The sequence below is a fragment of the Microcaecilia unicolor genome, unplaced genomic scaffold (assembly GCF_901765095.1).
Source record: "Microcaecilia unicolor unplaced genomic scaffold, aMicUni1.1, whole genome shotgun sequence".
Taxonomy (NCBI): domain Eukaryota; kingdom Metazoa; phylum Chordata; class Amphibia; order Gymnophiona; family Siphonopidae; genus Microcaecilia; species Microcaecilia unicolor.
The window spans coordinates 45,333-66,431 of NW_021963033.1; the positions used below are offsets into that span (position 1 = coordinate 45,333).

The 21,099-nt window shown below is 41.8% G+C and overlaps 1 protein-coding gene across 1 annotated transcript in view; it reads left to right on the plus strand.

The window, feature by feature from the left end:
• Positions 1–1,197: 1,197 nt before the first annotated feature.
• IBTK (inhibitor of Bruton tyrosine kinase) overlaps positions 1,198–21,099 on the plus strand; it is a 183,793-nt gene continuing 163,891 nt past the window's right edge. Inside the window, 4 exon segments of the mRNA XM_030188611.1 lie at positions 1,198–1,316; positions 10,512–11,205; positions 17,454–17,550; positions 19,320–19,444. Of these exon segments, the coding sequence (XP_030044471.1) occupies positions 10,882–11,205; positions 17,454–17,550; positions 19,320–19,444 (546 nt within the window). The 5' untranslated portion in view covers positions 1,198–1,316; positions 10,512–10,881.

Here is a 21,099-nt window from a genome sequence, read left to right on the forward strand (position 1 = left end):
AGGGGTTATGTAGGTACTACAAAACCAGCCAGGTTTTTTCTGCTGGCAATTTCCCTCCAAAACATTATGCCTATATATATATATATATATATGAAAACAAAATATAATACTTAGTGGAAGAAGCAAGCAAACACACTCAATAAATACCATAGGATTACACAAAAAATATTGTATTTCTATTGAATGTAATCCTCTGAGACATATAATATTTATCTTATGTGTAATCCTGTGGTATTTGTTGTGTGTGCTTGCTTCTTCCTCTAAGTATGACCCTGCATTTCTTAGCATTAAATCTTAGTAGCCAATTATCAGACCATTCTTCGCTAGATCCTTCCAAATGCCATCCACACCCTAGTATCATCCGCAAAGAGACAAACCTTATCAGACGGCTCTTCCACAATAACACTCACAAAGAATTTAAAAAACAGCTGGCCTAAGGAATGACTCCTGTGGAATACCACTGATTAACATCCCTTTCCTCAGAGCAAGCTCCATTTACTACTACCCTCTGTCTCCTTCCATTTAACCAGTTTTTAACCCAGTTAGTCACTTTAGGTCCCATACCGAGGGCACTCAGTTTATCAGTCGCACGTGCAGAATTGTGTCACAGCCTTTGCTAAAATCCAACTACACCACATCTAGCACACCTCCCAAGTCCAACTGTTCAGTCACCCAATAAAAGAAATCAAGCTTGTTCAATATTGGGGGTACTCAGCACCCACACATCTGGCTCCTACAACTGTAGAGATACCACCAACAGTGCTGCCCTGGTTTTAGGGTCACCACTACACCCAGACCCTGCTAGAGGGAAAACCAAAACAGCATGCGAAGGTATCATTAATCTACCTTTGCCTTCCACTAGGACTATCCACATACTGTTGTCAGGGCCAGCGTTGGGGGTGGGGCGGGGGGTACATACAAGGTAATCACCCTAGGCGGGCAGGTAGGAAGGAAGAATACGAACTTAGTGTTTAGAAAACAAGCCTCCATTAATTTTCTAATCCTTCAACCCTCCTGACACAAGAACAACCAACCCCTGCCCTGCTGCCACCACGCCTCTACCGTGCCCCTACCCTGCTGCTTTCACACTAGGAAGCCAACTCCAAACCGCATGCGCAGTAGCTCTGTCTAACGAACCGGAAGCAGCGGTTGGTTTACAGGCTGTGACGTTTGGTGCTGCTGCGCATGCGCAGAAAATGCTGCACTCGTTTCGTTTCACACATTCCGAGGTCCCGTAGTCCCCAGGAGCTAAATGCAGAAGCGAGGAGAAAACGAGGAGGGGTATTTCGGTTTATTGTCAGCTTGGTGCTAGTGAGGTAAAAAGAAAGAAAAGACAAAACTATTTGGTGGGGCAACCTGCGGACGTGGCAGTGGTGCTGCAGCTTCTCGCTGATCTGGCGGTCTGTCTCGCATGATAATGCCAGACGGCGTGCGGGTGTTCGTGTTGTGCCACTTCTGCCTGTCAGCTTTTTGGGACTGAGCAGGGGGAGTGACACAAAAGATCGATGGGGCCAGGGCCTCAATGGCTCACCCCTTCCGTGTTGGTGCAGCTACTGTAAAACCTGAACAGATCCAATTAAACTTTTGTCACACTGTCATGAGTTACTGTTTTGGAATTATAGTATATATATATCTCTGCCAGATGCCTTAATGAGTGATATTCATGATTGAGTGTCTTTTCCCTATAAAGTTTGCATATGTTAATGTTTCTGGTATATCTTTGGTGTATCAGACTGTCAGTGTATATATTTGATTGAGGCAAGTGACATAATATTATTGATAGTTTTGACATCCAAACGTTTTCACGGTGTTGGTCCTAAACAGTAGAAGATGCCAAATGGCACTACTTCCCATGTTATTAAATGTATGTAATTTTTATAGATGCTTCACTAAAGAGTAGTATTTTCTTAAATAGTTTTGAAAAGTTTTATTGGGAAAAGTTCTGTCACGGTTCTGTGGTTTTTGCTGCAGAAAAAGTGCTCAGTTTCCACATCAGCTGTGTTGTTTTCAGCAGTTGCTGTCATTTTGCTGCCACAGCACATACTGTGGTTGGCCATTTGGTGTTGTGTTTATATCTGTTTCTAAAGAGTACAAAGGATTTTACAAGTCCAGGTGTAGTGCGTGCTGAAATGCAGGACTGCATCAAGTCTTGATATTACATTTTTTAGGGATTTTATAGATCTGTATGGACTGTATGCCTTTTTATGTGAATTTTTAATAAATATCCCTTGGTACTTCTCTGGTCTTTCCCCCTTTTTGTTCTGGTGTTTCTCCTTGATTAAATTTTATCTGCCATTTGGATGCCCAGTCTCATAAGGTCCTCTTGCAGTTTCTCACAATCGTCTTGTGATTCAGCAAAACTTTGAATAACTTTGTGTTGTGAGCAAATTTGATCACTTCACTCGTTATTCCTGTTTCTAGATGATTTATAAATATGTTAAAAAGGGTCTGACTCAGGAATAATGTTGAGAAGTATTTTTTTACTGAGAGGGTAGTAGATAACCTGGAATGCCCTCCCACGGGAGGTGGTAGATATGAAACGGTAACGGAATTAAAAAATGCGAGGGACAAACAAAGAGTAATCCTGTTTAGAAGGATCGGATACAAAGAATCTTAGGGGAGATTAGGTAGGAAAGCGGGTGCTGGGCAGACTTCTACAGTCTGTGCCCTGATTGAGGCTGAATAGACTTGGATGGGCTGGAGTGGAGCTTTTCAGGGGCTATGACAATAACTTCAGAAATGTTAGAACAAGGCCATTGCCAGGCAGACTTCTACAGTCTATGTCTAAAAAAGGCAAGGATTTATCAAGATCAGGTATACATATGATGTATCACATCATACCTTATGTAATGAGTTTATCTTGTTGGACAGACTGGATGGACCAATGTTATGCTACTATTTACCCCTCTCTATTATTTTATTTATTTGTTACATTTGCATCCCACATTTTCCCACCTATTTGTAGGCTCAATGTGGCTTACATAGTACCGGAGAGGTGTTTGCAGACTCCGATGTAAACAAATACAAAGTGATATTGTGGTAAGATAAAGTTCATGTGGCACAGCCACATTAGGGAATCGTACAACGGAAGAGTTGTGTTATGTCCATTACGTACTTTGGTTTTCTTGTGTTGCAGAGATCAGGCATTTATGTTGGATTGGTAGGGTATGCCTTTTTAAACAGGTTAGTTTTTAGTTTTTTCCAGAAGTTTAGGTGGTCGTACCTAGTATTCAAGGCTTTTGGTAACGCGTTCTACAGTTGTGTGCTTATGTAGGAGAAACTGAATGCGTAAGTTGATTTGTATACAGTGGTGGAAATAAGTATTTGATCCCTTGCTGATTTTGTAAGTTTGCCCACTGACAAAGACATGAGCAGCCCATAATTGAAGGGTAGGTTATTGGTAACAGTGAGAGATAGCACATCACAAATTAAATCCGGAAAATCACATTGTGGAAAGTATATGAATTTATTTGCATTCTGCAGAGGGAAATAAGTATTTAATCCCTCTGGCAAACAAGACCTAATACTTGGTGGCAAAACCCTTGTTGGCAAGCACAGCGGTCAGACGTCTTCTGTAGTTGATGATGAGGTTTGCACACATGTCAGGAGGAATTTTGGTCCACTCCTCTTTGCAGATCATCTCTAAATCATTAAGAGTTCTGGGCTGTCGCTTGGCAACTCGCAGCTTCAGCTCCCTCCATAAGTTTTCAATGGGATTAAGGTCTGGTGACTGGCTAGGCCACTCCATGACCCTAATGTGCTTCTTCCTGAGCCACTCCTTTGTTGCCTTGGCTGTATGTTTTGGGTCATTGTCGTGCTGGAAGACCCAGCCACGACCCATTTTTAAGGCCCTGGCGGAGGGAAGGAGGTTGTCACTCAGAATTGTACGGTACATGGCCCCATCCATTCTCCCATTGATGCGGTGAAGTAGTCCTGTGCCCTTAGCAGAGAAACACCCCCAAAACATAACATTTCCACCTCCATGCTTGACAGTGGGGACGGTGTTCTTTGGGTCATAGGCAGCATTTCTCTTCCTCCAAACACGGCGAGTTGAGTTCGTGCCAAAGAGCTCAATTTTTGTCTCATCTGACCACAGCACCTTCTCCCAATCACTCTCGGCATCATCCAGGTGTTCACTGGCAAACTTCAGACGGGCCGTCACATGTGCCTTCCGGAGAAGGGGGACCTTGCGGGCACTGCAGGATTGCAATCCGTTATGTCGTAATGTGTTACCAATGGTTTTTGTGGTGACAGTGGTCCCAGCTGCCTTGAGATCATTGACAAGTTCCCCCCTTGTAGTTGTAGGCTGATTTCTAACCTTCCTCATGATCAAGGATACCCCACGAGGTGAGATTTTGCGTGGAGCCCCAGATCTTTGTCGATTGACAGTCATTTTGTAATTCTTCCATTTTCTTACTATGGCACCAACAGTTGTCTCCTTCTCGCCCAGCGTCTTACTGATGGTTTTGTAGCCCATTCCAGCCTTGTGCAGGTGTATGATCTTGTCCCTGACATCCTTAGACAGCTCCTTGCTCTTGGCCATTTTGTAGAGGTTAGAGTCTGACTGATTCACTGAGTCTGTGGACAGGTGTCTTTCATACAGGTGACCATTGCCGACAGCTGTCTGTCATGCAGGTAACGAGTTGATTTGGAGCATCTACCTGGTCTGTAGGGGCCAGATCTCTTACTGGTTGGTGGGGGATCAAATACTTATTTCCCTCTGCAGAATGCAAATAAATTCATATACTTTCCACAATGTGATTTTCCGGATTTAATTTGTGATGTGCTATCTCTCACTGTTACCAATAACCTACCCTTCAATTATGGGCTGCTCATGTCTTTGTCAGTGGGCAAACTTACAAAATCAGCAAGGGATCAAATACTTATTTCCACCACTGTAAGTCCTTTGCAGCTTGGGTAGTTCAGATTTAGGTACATCCGTGTTGATTCGGATGTGTTTCTAGTTGGTAGGTCGATCAAGTCTGTCATGTATCCCGGGGCTTCACCGTAGATAATTTTGTGAACCAGAGTGCAGATTTTGAAAGCAATGCGTTCTTTGATTTGGAGCCAGTGTAGTTTGTGCCAGGTCAGAGGGTATCAATGCCCTCCTTCAGCCATGGCCAGAATGTGGCCTTCTTTACGTGTTTCCCCCGTGGTCACTCATCAGGTGTGTGCTTCACCGCATTCAGTGTCATTGAGGTCAGGTGCTGCTAATTGCTCCAGACTGGCTTTGACGTCCGTGATACATGGACTTAGTGATGCTGTAGGTCAATCGGCCCTTCCGTCTGCTGATTTTCAGGGGGTTGCTATGCTAGGGTCCACTGGTTTTGGACGATCCCTCCCCCTTTGGTCTTACGGCTTGGCTCTTGAGCGCGCGAGATTGAGGAAGAAGGGGTTCTCTGATAGGTTATTGCTACCTTGCTTTGGGCTAGGAAGCGGTCGACCTCAGCAGCATACGCATAGAACTTGGTCTCTGTTTTGAGCTTCCCTGTCTCACATTTTGTCCTTCTTCTGGAAATTTCTTGAGTTATTGGTGCTACGCCTGGCAGTTCTGAATAACTTGAGTCTTTCAATACTTGCTATGATTTATGAAAATACCTTCTCTGTTAATCATTATGGGTGGGCTAAGACAACACATTCCCTAGAACCTGGGCCGGTCTTAGCAAGTGTGGGGCCCTGTGTAGACCAATTTGGTGGGGCCCCATCCTAGCCCCGCCCCCACCCTAGCTCCACCCCATTGATAAGATTATTCCATTTTTAGAAAATTTTTTATTTATGAAATTTCAAATAAAGACAAATGAAGCTAAACTTGTACAAAAAAACTGAAACCTCCCCTCCCCAGAAATTATTCAGTTCAAGTCCACTACAATTAGTAGTTCAAATTCTCATAACAAAGGAGAATAAAGGAAAAATATTAAGAAAAGATCCAGTACTTTCAAATTCCCCTATTACAAGAGGTGCAATGGAATAGGACACAAAAGGGAAACAGTGGACATGGAGAGGAAAAGAGAGATGGGTGATACTGGACATAGAGGGATAGGGTAGGGAGAGGTGCTGGAGGGAGGTGAAGAGGGGAGAGTCACTGGATGTGGAGAGTAGAAGGGAGATACCTGGGGAAGCAGTGGAGAAATTAAGTGACTAACAATAGGGGAAACACTGGGGAGGCAGGATGAGTGAGAGCGGAAGGATGAATGAAGTTAGGGGAGCACTGCAGCAAGGATGACTAAGGCTGACTAAAACAGGCTACTGGGGAGATGAGAGGCTTGGACATAAATATTGGAAAAGGATAACAGGATCTGGAGTGGGAGAGCACTAAGGGAGGAAGATGGATGGGGATGTGTGGCAGCACTAGTGAGAGAATGAATGATACTGGGAGGGTGGCTGAGGTGTAGTGTGGAGTACAGGTGAGACTTGGGGTGAACCCTGGGGAAGGATGAGGCATATGGGACCACTTAGGGGAGGATGAGAGAGGCTCAGAAGGAAGAATTAATAAAATTAAGGTGCATTGAAGAAGGGAGGTAAAAGATTAAAAGGATATCTATGGGTAAAGGTGGGCAGGGACTGAAAGGGGAAGAAGGGGACTACTGTGGCTCACTGGAAGCAAGGATCCCAAAACCTTTGACAAAAATGGACATACAGCTGAACATTTCAAACCACAGAGACAGACAGGCAACATGACAAATCATCAGGACAGGTTCCATTCGCAAATCAAGACCACTTTAATTTAAAGGTTCCTATAGAAAAAAAGCTATCATACCTTGCTGCATGCCTTAATGGCACAACTGTAGCCCCCTGTCTGTTGCTTTGCTCGCTCCACGAGTCTGCACGCACTCACTGTCTCGCTCGCACCACAGCGACGATGGCTCACCTCGGACCAGGCTCCAGCTTTTCCCGCTCAGTGACTCCTGCCCTCGCGGAAACAGGAAATACCTCATCAGAAGGCAGGACATTGAGCGGGAAGTGAAAAGCTGAAGTAGGTGAGCCGTCGCTGCAACTGTCTGTCAGGGGCGGGGCCATCGCTGGCTCGCTGCAAGTTACTGTCGCTGGGGTCCGGGGACTCGGGAGCTGACGGTGGGCTCAGCGAGCCCAAGCCAGGGGTGGGCGCCGGTGATAGCGGGAGAGGAGCAGCCGAGCGGGATCATCATGATGATGTGGTCATCCGAGGCGAGCGGAGGTCGGAGCGGAGGCAGAGTTGAGGCGCTCCGCGCGGGGCCCCCTTAGGCGCGGGGCCCTATGCAGCCGCCTTGGTCGCCTCTGCCTAAGACCGGCCCTGCCTAGAACATAGTAAATGGGAACGCGTTATGAGAAACAGAGTTTGTATTGGTTTATTTATTTTTTAAATCGTTATTTTTTGTAGATTAAGCTTTATTATAACTCCCTATAGTTGGTGTATTTTGATGTTTGATTACTTGCCCTATGCAGTTAAACACTTTAGTCTGAATGAATCCTTTTGGAGACTAATTTTATTGCAGATTGCTTAGTTTATAAAGAGGCATATTTTCAAAGCATTTAGACTTATTAAGTTACATAGGTTGCTAATTAACTTTGTAAGTCTAAGTGCTTTGCTTTGAAAATGAGCCCCCAAAGACACATAAACAGTTTTGTCTTTTTATATAATCCTAAGGGTAAACTCATGTGTAACTTCTGGAGTAATTAAAAAAAAAAAGCCTTTTTGGATGTATAAAAAACACACTTCTACATGTGGAAAAAAGGTTTAAAAAATCACGCTCTTTATGTAGAGACTGGGATTTTCTTTATTAGAAAAGTCAAATAAGTTAATTTAGGGACTCATTTTCAAAAGAGAAAAACATTCAAAAATGGTATAAACTGGCAGATGGACGTTTTTCTCATAAAAACATCCAAATGTCTATTTTCAAAACCTGTTCTTTAGACGTTTTTCTATGCTGTTCATCTGCAGTGTGTCCAAATCACAAGGGGTGGGAGCTGGGTGTTCCTAACACTTGGACGTTTTTATGCCACAATGGAACAAAACAAAAACATCCAGGGCTAAAAGTTGGACATTTGGGTCTTAACCTGTTTTAATTAAGACTAATATATCAAATACTACACTTTCCTTGCACTAGAATGATACAAAAAATCAGTATATTGTGCTGAAATTATAATATGGAGGAAAAAGAGCCTCACAGAGCTCCTGGACAATATATCTGTCTACTGGAGCTAAAACGGATCTTAATATGATCCTCTGTTCATCATTGGCTCTGAAAAAACCCCCCCAAAAAATTTTAATGTTTCAACAACAGTGACAAATATAATGGTTCCATTCTATTGTTGCTTCACAAAATATTGGAACTAATTGTTGCTTCACAAAATATTAGAACAAAGTGTAAAATAAACACTTATCTATAACGCTAGAAGACTTCAAACTTCATTATTCATCACTGTGGCGGCAAAACAATATCCAACTGATTTAATCGAACTTGCCCACTCACATGAAAGCCGCTGTAGCGGTGGTCTCCTGCACTCAGCATTGCGATTGCTTCAAAATGGCTCTGATTTATATTCAGTGACGTCAGACGCTATGCCATGGAGCAACCTATCACTAGATAGCAGTGCTATCTAGTGATAGGTTGCTCCATGGCATAGCGTCTGACGTCACTGAATATAAATCAGAGCCATTTTGAAGCAATCGCAATGCTGAGTGCAGGAGACCACCGCTACAGCGGCTTTCATGTGAGTGGGCAAGTTCGATTAAATCAGTTGGATATTGTTTTGCCGCCACAGTGATGAATAATGAAGTTTGAAGTCTTCTAGCGTTATAGATAAGTGTTTATTTTACACTTTGTTCTAATATTTTGTGAAGCAACAATTAGTTCCAATATTTTGTGAAGCAACAATAGAATGGAACCATTATATTTGTCACTGTTGTTGAAACATTAAAATTTTTTGGGGGGGTTTTTTCAGAGCCAATGATGAACAGAGGATCATATTAAGATCCGTTTTAGCTCCAGTAGACAGATATATTGTCCAGGAGCTCTGTGAGGCTCTTTTTCCTCCATATTATAATTTCAGCACAATATACTGATTTTTTGTATCATTCTAGTGCAAGGAAAGTGTAGTATTTGATATATTTTTTGTGATAAACTTTCCCTACCTTGTATATGTTTTTTAATTAAGACTAAGCCACAAAAAGTGCCCTAAATGACCAAATGACCACTGGAGGAATAAAAGAATGACACCCTTTACTCCCCCTGTGGTCACTGACCCCCTCCCACCCCCAAAGATGTGAAAGAAACAGTATATACCAGCCTCTACAACAGCTTTAGATGTTATGGCCAGTTCTGATAGAACAGCAAGCAGGTCCCTGGAGTAGCCTAGCGATCGGTTCAGTGCACTGTAGAGAAGGGGACCCAGGCCCATAATCCACTCTGTTACACTTGTTGTGGAAAGTGTCGGCCCCCTAAACCCACCCACATATAGGTGACTCCTGCAGCCATAAGGGCTATTGCAGTGGTGTATAGTTAGGTACAGTAAGTTTTTGATGGGTTTTGGAGGGCTCACCGTACATTATATGGGGGAAAGGTGAGATGTGTACCTGGGACCTTTTATGTGAAGTCCACTGCAGTGCCCCCTAGGGGCCCCACTGCCCTGCTGGGATGTCTGTGCGACCAGTCTACTAAGAATGCTGGTTATATGGCTTGACTTTGTTCGTTTTTTACTTGAGTGTTTTTTTGTTTTTTTGTTTTTTTTTTTGCGAAAATTGTAAAAAAAAAAAAATAGATGCAGTAAAAACAAAACATTTCAAAACATCTAGGAAATAGCCATTTTCAAAACAAAATGATGTTTTCCAGGTTTGAAAATGACCATGTTCACCAGTTGATTTTTGGATGTTTTCAGCAAAATATCCAAAGTCAGATTTAGAGGTCATATTGAAAATGCCCCATTTTCTAAAAAAAAACCAAACTTGGCAAACTTTGAATCCACGACCTTGTAAAAATGCATGTTAGGCTTTTAGTAAATGTTGACATATGTTAATTTGTTAATCTGCTATATGTAGGGGACAATAATCTGGTTTTTGTGGGCCACTGCAAATCCTATGAGTAATTTTTAACATGTAGAATTTGCAGAACTACCTGGATAATGTAGGCAGTAATGAACCCAAAGGAAATATTAATTGAGTTTCAAGTTTTATTAATATTTGATATACCGCCCATCAAACATTGCCTTCTAGGCAGTTTGTGCCTGCTTTCTGTGCAGATATGTTTTCTGGTGGAAACAAAGTACATAATGCCCCCCCCCCCCCCCCCCCCCCCCCCGCTCTCTTCCTCAGGACTGCCTCTTCAGTTCTTAGCTAAAAAGTATATGTATTGTTGAATGGTTCTTGCACCTTTTATTCATACACAGATTGAGCAATATCCAAAGCCCAGATTTCCTTAGCTAAAGTGCTGTTTTTCACTGAGTGGGGGGGGGGGGGGCTTTGAATATTGCCCTGCTAATATTTAACCTGCTGTCTTGCTTTTCTCTACTGACATCTGTTTTCTTTTCCTTTCTAGATCTCCTCTAACAATTATGGAGGTTTAAAAAGATCTGGGGTGTTGGGGGAGGGAAGAGGGATTCCCTCCCCTCTCAAGGTGGTTGATTCGCATAACAGATTAATTGAAGATGGCAATATTTAAAACTGTTTCAAAAACCTGAGACTACAAAGCTTTAAATAGGTATATATTTATGTAAATATTACATATTTGGATGGCTGAGTGCCAAATGTACAGTTTGACTTTCCTTGCTGTCATGATTGATTGACTGCATTTCTGAAATGAAGACAGAAGAATTGTAAGGCTACTGCACTTTATCCCAGTCAGTTTATCAGTGTTTTTCTTCGAGTATTTTTGTCAGAAGGACCGAACTGGTCCAGAATAGTTCATAATGGGTTCTTTGGAACCAGAGTGCACAACGAGATGCCGCTCATTACAGCATGCCTTGGATATTATATCAGTAGTGACAAGAGCAAGTGAAGACCAAATCAAGGTTTTCCTGTCCACTTACTGTCATAGTGCTGTGACTGCAAAAGACAGCTTTGGAAGAAGCGTTGTTCACATTGCTGCATCTTGTGGCAAGAAACATGTGCTGGACTGGCTGGCTGAACTGAAAGGAACTGATTTCTCAGCGAAGGACAAAGAATCAGGCTGGACAGCTTTACATAGAGCCATCTTCTATGGACACATTGACTGCGTGTTATCATTGTTGAAGGTAAATGGTACAGTTTTAAATACTAAAAAAAAATGGAAATAATTGAACATATATGAGCTGCATTGCTATTAATTGTCCTAGCTGTGTATTGTACCAAAGGAATATGCTCAATTGTTTTCCGTGAAATTTTTACCTTTTAATTCATGCAATTCTGTATGAAGGCTATATGTGCATGCAGAACATGGGAACAAACAGCAAGGTTGAACAACATCAAGTTGTAGAAAGCTGAAAATTTTGTGATTTACTAACCCGGTAAGAAGTGTTCTTGCCTTGTACTCCTGTCCTCCATTCAGTAATTTGTTTTGAGGAAGTGAGGGCAGTGTGAGTACACGGAGAAGGCATGTCTTCCCTGTTAAATGTATATTGCCACTCCACTGCTGTGTGGCAGCTGTCACTCCTTGTTTGTCCTGTAGTGCCCCTTTCCTCCTGTTCCTCCCCCATCCTCCGCTTCTCCTTCCTGCTGCCCACCCCATGTCCTGGCTAGGGGCGAAGACAACTATTCCTCCACTCTTAGATTCATTCAGACTTCTAGAGGTTTCCTCCTCCTCTTCCTGGGCTACTGATTGGAGCTGAAGAAACTTCTACTACTGCCTTCTGCTGTTGAGGCCAGCTTTCTAACTGGACTGAGTCAAGTGGATTTTCAAAATCTTATCAGTTTGGAACCATAAACAGTTTAATGGGGCTTCATTTCCTGTTAGAGGGGTGCTTGGTAGTCATGTTGATGGAGTGGAGTTCTAAAGACATCAGTTCTTTGAGTCATTACCTCATTTGTTTTTATTGAGTGGTTGAGTCATTGAGGTACATAATTATGAATGAGGGCTACTGTTAAAATGTGTTATTTTATCACTAGTTTTTGCTGTTTTAGCACAGGTCTCATTTTATGCAAGGAGACCTAGCTACTAATAACTGGGGTTAAAATAATACGTTTTAACGGTAGCCCACCTTAATAACTCCTGGCCTTTAGAGTAAATGAAAGGATTCTCATCTGGCCTATTTTGCTGAAGGAACAATGCTGCAGTTGCAGTCGCGGAAAAGATATTTCAAACTTATAAGCATACATATGTAGTATCAATTTTATCTTATGCTATGAGTTTATCTTGTTGGGCAGACTAGATGGACCGTACAGGTCTTTATGTGTCGTCATCTACTATCTAAAATGTATTCCAAGTTATTCAGTGAAGAATGCTTATCAGTGGGAGAAATTAGCGTGCAGAACTGGGGATCGTTTTTGGACTGGAGTAAAATTTTAATGCAATTCGTCTAATTAAGCAATTCGGAGGAGAGGGAAATGAGAGAGCAAAACCAGTGATTTTCATTTTCTCCACTTTTTCTTTCTTAATGGTACACTATTTGGACCTCTATGGCTTCAACTAGTGAGTAGCTGATTCCTAGCAATAGCTGCTATATAGAAGACTAATGCCTTTATTACTCTCATTTTCAGTGGAAGGATTAATGTTTATTTCAGGATGTTTCAGGGGGCTTGATTACTATTTTTCTTTCTTTTTTTTTATTCAAATTTAAATTGTTAAATGAAGCAACCAAAAAGGAAAAATAAGGCAATACAATGTTGGAATATATAACAAAAAGAATTATTTTTCAATTTCAAGCCCACATCAATGGGGAGTTAAATCAAAACATCTTATAATATAGAAAACAAACAAGCACAGGCTTAGGAACAAAATTATACCTAAATCCATAATAAAACCAGCATTCTTTTAAACCGTAAAGGCACATTTCCACCTTTGGTAGACAAATGACTTTCTAGATGAACGGATCCAAGAATATAAATTAATTGGTTCTAAAAGTTACCAGGCACTTAAAGGGAAACATTTAAAATAATGTGCCTCCCAATGCCAAAACATTTAGGCTTTAGCTGTAGAAAGGCTTTACCCCTCAATTGAGTGGACCTGGATACCTCTGGAAATATTTGCACCTTCTGACCACAAAAATCAGAATTTTTTTTTTTAATGTAGTTATTTTTTTAAATCTTCAAAATTTCCATTTTCTTATCCAGTGAGACAAAAGAAAATAGTAAAGTGGCACGTTTTTCAACATTATCTTTGGAAGTTTCTAAGAATCTTGTAAGATCCAAACTATCAAGCGAGTTTAGATTGTCAAACTCACACTCTTGATTAGAATAAAATTGCAGAGCATATACAAAAACATGGACTGATGAGACAAAGTCAGCACGGATTTAGTGAAGGGAAGTCTTGCCTCACCAATCTAATGCATTTTTTTGAGGGGGTAAGCAAACGTGGACAATGGGGAGCCGGTTGATATTGTATATCTGGATTTTCAGAAGGCGTTTGACAAAGTGCCGCACGAAAGACTCCTGAAGAAATTGCAGAGTCATGGAATCGGAGGTAGGGTATTATTATGGATTAAGAACTGGTTGAAAGATAGGAAGCAGAGAGTAGGATTGCGTGGCCAGTATTCTCAGTGGAGGAGGGTAGTTAGTGGGGTCCCGCAGGGGTCTGTGCTGGGTCCGTTGCTTTTTAATGTATTTATAAATGACCTAGAGATGGGAATAACTAGTGAGGTAATTAAATTCGCCGATGACACAAAATTATTCAGGGTCGTCAAGTCGCAGGAGGAATGTGAACGATTACAGGAGGACCTTGCGAGACTGGGAGAATGGGCGTGCAAGTGGCAGATGAAGTTCAATGTTGACAAGTGCAAAGTGATGCATGTGGGTAAGAGGAACCCGAATTATAGCTACGTCTTGCAAGGTTCCGTGTTAGGAGTTATGGATCAAGAAAGGGATCTGGGTGTCGTCGTCGATGATACGCTGAAACCTTCTGCTCAGTGTGCTGCTGCGGCTAGGAAAGCGAATAGAATGTTGGGTGTTATTAGGAAGGGTATGGAGTCCAGGTGTGCGGATGTTATAATGCCGTTGTATCGCTCCATGGTGCGACCGCACCTGGAGTATTGTGTTCAGTACTGGTCTCCGTATCTCAAAAAAGATATAGTAGAATTGGAAAAGGTACAGCGAAGGGCGACGAAAATGATAGTGGGGATGGGACGACTTTCCTATGAAGAGAGGCTGAGAAGGCTAGGGCTTTTCAGCTTGGAGAAGAGACGGCTGAGGGGAGATATGATAGAAGTGTATAAAATAATGAGTGGAATGGATCGGGTGGATGTGAAGCGACTGTTCACGCTATCCAAAAATACTAGGACTAGAGGGCATGAGTTGAAGCTACAGTGTGGTAAATTTAAAACGAATCGGAGAAAATTTTTCTTCACCCAACGTGTAATTAGACTCTGGAATTCGTTGCCGGAGAACGTGGTACGGGCGGTTAGCTTGACGGAGTTTAAAAAGGGGTTAGATAGATTCCTAAAGGACAAGTCCATAGACCGCTATTAAATGGACTTGGAAAAATTCCGCATTTTTAGGTATAACTTGTCTGGAATGTTTTTACGTTTGGGGAGCGTGCCAGGTGCCCTTGACCTGGATTGGCCACTGTCGGTGACAGGATGCTGGGCTAGATGGACCTTTGGTCTTTCCCAGTATGGCACTACTTATGTACTTATGTATCTTATTCCTCTAGGCAAATGCATAGTAACATAGTAGATGACGGCAGAAAAAGACCTGCACAGTCCATCCAGTCTGCCCAACAAGACAACTCATGTGTGCTACTTTTTGTGTATACCCTACTTTGATTTGTACCTATGCTCTTCAGGGCACAGACCGTATAAGTCTGCCTCGCCTCCCAACCACCGGCTCTGGCACAGACCGTATAAGTCTGCCCCGCACTATCCCCGCCTCCCACCACCGGCTCTGGCACAGACTGTATAAGTCTGCCCCGCACTATTCCCGCCTCCCAACCTCCAGCCCCGCCTCCCACTACCGGCTCTGCTATCCAATCTCGGTTAAGCTCCTGAAGATCCATTCCTTCTGAACAGGATTCCTTTATGTTTATCCACTGCATGTTTGAATTCCGTTACCGTTTTCATCTCCACCACCTCCCGCGGGAGGGCATTCCAAGCATCCACCACTCTCTGTGAAGAAATACTTCCTGACATTTTTCTTGAGTCTGCCCCCCTTCAATCTCATTTCATGTCCTCTCGTTCTACCGCCTTCATATCTCCGGAAAAGGTTCGTTTGTGGATTAATACCTTTCAAATATTTGAATGTCTGTATCGTATCACTCCTGTTTCTCCTTTCCTCCAGGGTATACATGTTCAGGTCAGCAAGTCTCTTTTCATACGTCTTGTTTCGCAAATCCCATACCAATCTCGTAGCTTTTCTTTGCACCGCTTCGATTCTTTTTACATCCTTAGCAAGATACGGCCTCTAAAACGGAACACAATACTTCAGATGGGGCCTCACCAACGACTTATACAGGGGCATCAACATTCCCTTTCTTCTGCTGGTCACACCTCTCTCTATAAAGCCCAACAACCTTCTAGATACAGCCACCGCCTTGTCACACTGTTTCGTCGCCTTCAAATCCTCAGATACTATCACCCCAAGATCCCTCTCCCCGTCCGTACCTATCAGACTCTCGCCACCTAACACATACGTCTCCCGTGGATTTCTATTCCCTAAGTGCATCACTTTGCATTTCTTGGCATTGAATTTTAATTATACCAAACGCAATTATGGGTATCCAACAAAATTGAATTTTAATTGCCAGACCTTAGGCCATTGTTCTAGCTTCTTCAGATCCTTTTTCATGTTTTTCACTCCCTCCGGGTTGTCCACTCTGTTACAGATCTTAGTATCATCCGCAAATAGGCAAACTTTATCTTCTAACCCTTCGGCAAGGTCACTCACAAATATATTGAACAGAATCGGCCCCAGCACCGATCTCTGAGGCACTCCACTACTCACCTTTCCCTCATCCGAGCTAACTCCATTTACCACCACCCTCTGGCGTCTGTCCGTCAACCAGTTCCTAATCCAGTTCACCACTTTGGGTCCTATCTTCAGCCCATCCAGTTTATTTAAAAGCCTCCTGTGGGGAACCGTGTCAAAAGCTTTGCTGAAATCTAAATAGATTACGTCCATAGCTCGTCCCTGATTCAATTCTCCTGTCACCCAATCAAAAAACTCAATGAGATTCGTTTGGCACGATTTCCCTTTGGTAAAACCATGTTGTCTGGGATCTTGCAATTTATTGGCTTCCAGGAAATTCACTATCCTTTCCTTCAGCATTGCTTTCATTACTTTTCCAATAACCGAAATAATACATAGAGGCTCATTTTTAATCACTTAGGGGGTCTTTTACTAAAGCTTAGCTCGAGTTATCTGCAGCAGGGCCCTGCTGCAGATAAGGTGAGCTAAGCTTTAGTAAAAGACACCCTAAGATTTACAGAGTTCTATAGATTACTATGTAAGACTTAAGTGCTTTGAAAATAGGCTTCTATATATCAGAATATTGAAAGATAATTGCAAAATATTCTTCATATATATCTTAAAAAGTTCCATAGAGGAAAGATAATGAGTAAGTGGAACATTCAGGATCCTCAAATTACTAGCTGTTGCAGAGTTTTCCTTTTTCTGGGTGAGTATGCGTCAAGAACTCTCATTTAACTATATTTAAGTGGTCACCAAATTTACATTCTGATGTTAACACTATTAATCTGGTCACTGGATGCTTTCATTATTGGAGTGACGGGACATTTTGACCAGCATGTCTGATAGTTCACCTTACAGCCTGCAAGATAATCCTGAATATTTTTAATGTATTTAAATTTAGGCCAATGTTCTATTCCAAGAATTATATTTTCAGATATTGTAGACCTACTCAGTGTTCCCTTACATGATACTGTGAAGTGGCAGTGCTACATGCAATAGAGATTTGTAGAGAAACTTTTTTTTACATTTCAGGAACTTGATGAAAAGTGCTCAATCTTTTTTTTCATTTTTGACACTCGACTGGCTTCCCCTTACCTCATATTTTAAATATTTACCATAGCAATTGTCGGCGTCCTCTCAAGCTTTCTGATATTGTTCCCATGTTTGTTTGTTAGTTTTTGGTAGCAGTTCTGAAATACCCAATCCTAAGTGAACATTTACCCTACCGGACTTGGTGTTTGCCTTTACGGTATTTTGTAAGCCACATTGAGCCTGCTAATGGGTGGGAAAATGTGGGATACAAATGTTACAAATAAATAAAGTAAATGTACCTACCTTAATTTAACCAATCCTTAAGTACAGTTCTGCATGTCTCTAGCAGCAGTGGTAGAAATGAGCATGATAGAATGAGAGTGGCCTCTTTTTTCATATTTATTTTTTCTTTAAGCATGGTTGCAGTCTCCATATTCAGGACAAAGAAGGCTTAACTGCCTTGGACCTTGTCATGAAGGACAGACCGTCTCATGTGGTTTTCAAGAGCAGTGGTAAGACATCCTGCAGTTTATCTATGCTCAGAAAAATGAGTTTTGTGACATGTGCATAATATCTTAGGATACAAAGGGGCTCATTTTTAAAGTGGTCATACTGTTGCAGAGTCCCTGGGCACTTTCACTGTGGACTTTGCACTAAATTTGAAAGGTTCTTTTTGCTATAGGTACAGCATAATCTTATACTTTTTTGTTTGTGGGTTAGTTTTTTCATAGAAAATAACATGTTGAGATCTTTGCACGTTATTTTTTCAGTTGTACCCATTACACACCTTGGAAGCATCTAAAATTAGGCATATTGAGGGCGGGCAAATTTTAGACAGCTACTTTATGTGGATATTGCTTTGAAAGTTGTCCTCAAAATACAGTGCTCTTTCTTTAGAATAAAACTTGGTAGCTGAACTCTTGTACTGTTAAGCATAGCTTGTACAGTTAAATGTGCTATAAGATTTTTCATGACAATATGGTGTATAAGAACTAGGGATGTCCATTTAACGCATTAATAATATGATTAACGCGTTGGGCCATTTTACAAAGGTGCATTAGGCTCTACGTGCATGTATCACATGCCAAAATGAGACTACCACTAGGCCACCGTTCATCTCGGTGGTAATTTCAGATTGCCACGCGCCTATAACGCCTGGACGATTTATTTATTTCCTCCCACAAGCAGCGTTTCCAGCGGTAATCGGCAGTTGGCGTGCACTGACCGGTCACCACGCGTGTAGCACGTGAGCCCTTACCACTAGATCAATGGGTGGCGTTAAGGACTCAGGCCGATTTTAGACATGCACTGGTTTCAGTTTTACCGCATACCCTTTTCCCGTCCTATTAAAAAAAAGCTTCTTTTTTTGCAGACATAGTAAAAACTGGCCTGGCGCACACCCAAAACACGTGCCTACATTACTTTTTACCATGGCTTAGTAAAAGTACCCCTAAATGAATAACTCACATTAAACATTTTAACCATTAAAGTCATCCCTCCCCCACTAGCCAGCACCTCTTTTTACCTCTCCCAGCATGGAACTCCAGCGGCCCCCTTCTGTTCTGCGGCTCCTTCTCCCTGCTCCTTACCACTTCTCACCCTGCCTGCAGCATCTCTCTGTAACAGGAAGTTTCGCCTCAGAACTTCCTGTTGCAGAGAGATGCTTTGGGCCAGATGATAAGCAGCACTGTTTTCAGTGCAACATGCAACGGTGAGGAGCAGGGAGAAGGAGCTGCAGAGGAATGGGGGCCCACTGGAGTGCCGTGCTGGGATAGATAAGAAGAGGTGCCAAAGACAGAAAGAAAGATGTGACCACTGTGGTGGTGGCAGCGGGGGGTATGGAAGAAAGAGGAAGCAGAAAAAAAGACAGAAATTTGCGGGCCACAGCGGGTGTGGGGGCATGGGAGAAAGAGGAAGCAAAAAAAAGAAAAAATAGAGAAAGATGCGAACCACGTTTTAGGGGGGGAGGAGAAAGAGAAAAGAGAGGGATGAAAAATTAACCCACGCTTACTTAAAAATAAAGTCTGATGTTTGGGGAGGGGGATATGCATTTATATTATTTTCCCCTCCTCATTTAAATTTCTGCTTGTAAGAGCAATCATATGCTCAGCCATTTGGATTTGGGCCGCAGAAAGCAGCTTCATGCTTTCACAAAATGTATTCCTATACCGCAATTCAACGGTGAATGTTCATTTTATTTAAAAAGGGTGAGCTACAGCTTGGTCTACATTTGTGTGTGTGTAATTTGCTGCCAATCATAACATAATCTTTTTTGTTTCAGACCCCACAGAACTCTACACATGGGGCAACAATGTTAATTTCACACTTGGTCATGGTAGCCAACAGAGTAAACATCATCCTGAGCTGGTGGATCTGTTTTCGAGGACAGGAATTTATATTAAACAGGTATTCCAAAGTCGAATGCTAGCAGTGTTCTTTCTTCTCTCTCCATTCACTTGAATGTCAACAAACAAACAAAAAAATAAGACCGTACATTTCGGGTACAAGTGTTATAAACAGTCCAGTCTCTCTAAACCCTGTGGCTGCCAGACTATATGACTATATTTGCCTTATGTTTCATACTGAACACTTAATCATACAGGGAGTCATTTACTAGTCACACAAATACTATTAATGTGCATTATTTACCATGGGGCTCACTTTATGCACTGTTAGTGTGCTGTCAGTAAATGATACTAACAATATAGAAATTGAACAGTATTTAGTTTTTCTTCTAGGGTTACAAATGCTTATATATACTATCTTGGTTATATCAAGAAAATCTCTGTCTGACATAACTAGACCTTTAAGTGAAATATATACTTCATCTGGCATTCTAATAATGGTCATTACCCCATTCGATGTTCTGCAAATGCCATACTTTACTACCTGAAGAGGAACGCTTTCTATCGATGGGGCCTGCAAATGTTCTGCATCAGCGTACATGTCGTCACATTCTCAGCCTATCATATCCTCAATGATAGGCTTCCAGCTTCTCAATGTTCAGTCATTTCTCAATTCAAGAAAGGGCTTTTTCATGCCAAAGCCAACAGTTCAGAAGCTCCCTTTGCTTTAGAACCGTAATGTTGTCTTTACCTCTCCGATGGAGCCACTTTCTCAGCCAGTCAATTCTGCTTCACTGAAGAATATTACTTGGATGTGCACAATAGTTAGAGTAATAAGTGAACTTCAAACCTTGGTCACCTATAAACTGTATACTTGGTTTCATCACTAATGATTATGCTCATCAACTCAGTTGATGGCTTTTTAACTTTTTAGGAAGGAAGTCAATTTTATCAACTAAATAATTACAAGAAGGTAGTTCTTCATACTTATAAGTTCTTCCACAGATAGTCATAAACGTTTTTGAGGGTAATTTTACAACATGTAGCCTAGGTCAGGAGGCCAAATAGGCACCTACTTTTTAAAAACACATATGCATCTTTGCAAAATGTGAGTACCAAAGCAGCTGAAAACATGACTTAAATGTGGCCACACATATTTTCATTGGCTGGGGAGCTGGTGTAAATGTATATGGCTGAAATATATGTGTTGGTGTATATTTAACATGCATGTATTTCTTAATTCTATTTGTACTCTGCCCAAACTCTCTTTCAGATACGGCTCAAATACGCTCCATCAAAAACCCAAGTCGCATACAAGTACGCACCTACTTTGTCATAGCATGTACTTTTGCACATGGGCTAATTTTAAAGGCATTTTTAGACACATTCTGTCATATGTTCTTGTAAAATGCCTATTATAAAATTACTTCATGTGTACAAGTACGTGCGATGACAAGAACTTTTATGCGGCACCTTCTTGAAGTGAGGATCTCTTTCGCCATTTGATAATAATCTACAAGTCAATCTATACAGCAGGCTTCAACTCTCTTGACTCCAAATGGTAGAACACAATTCCCGAGGCTGTAAGAAGCATATATAACAATCTACATTTCAAAAGAGAACTGAAAACGTACCTTTTCAAAAGGTTTCATGGCTAATCAGTTACTGATACTAAATGTGCACACAGCTGTGATCCCTGACAACCATGAGAAACAC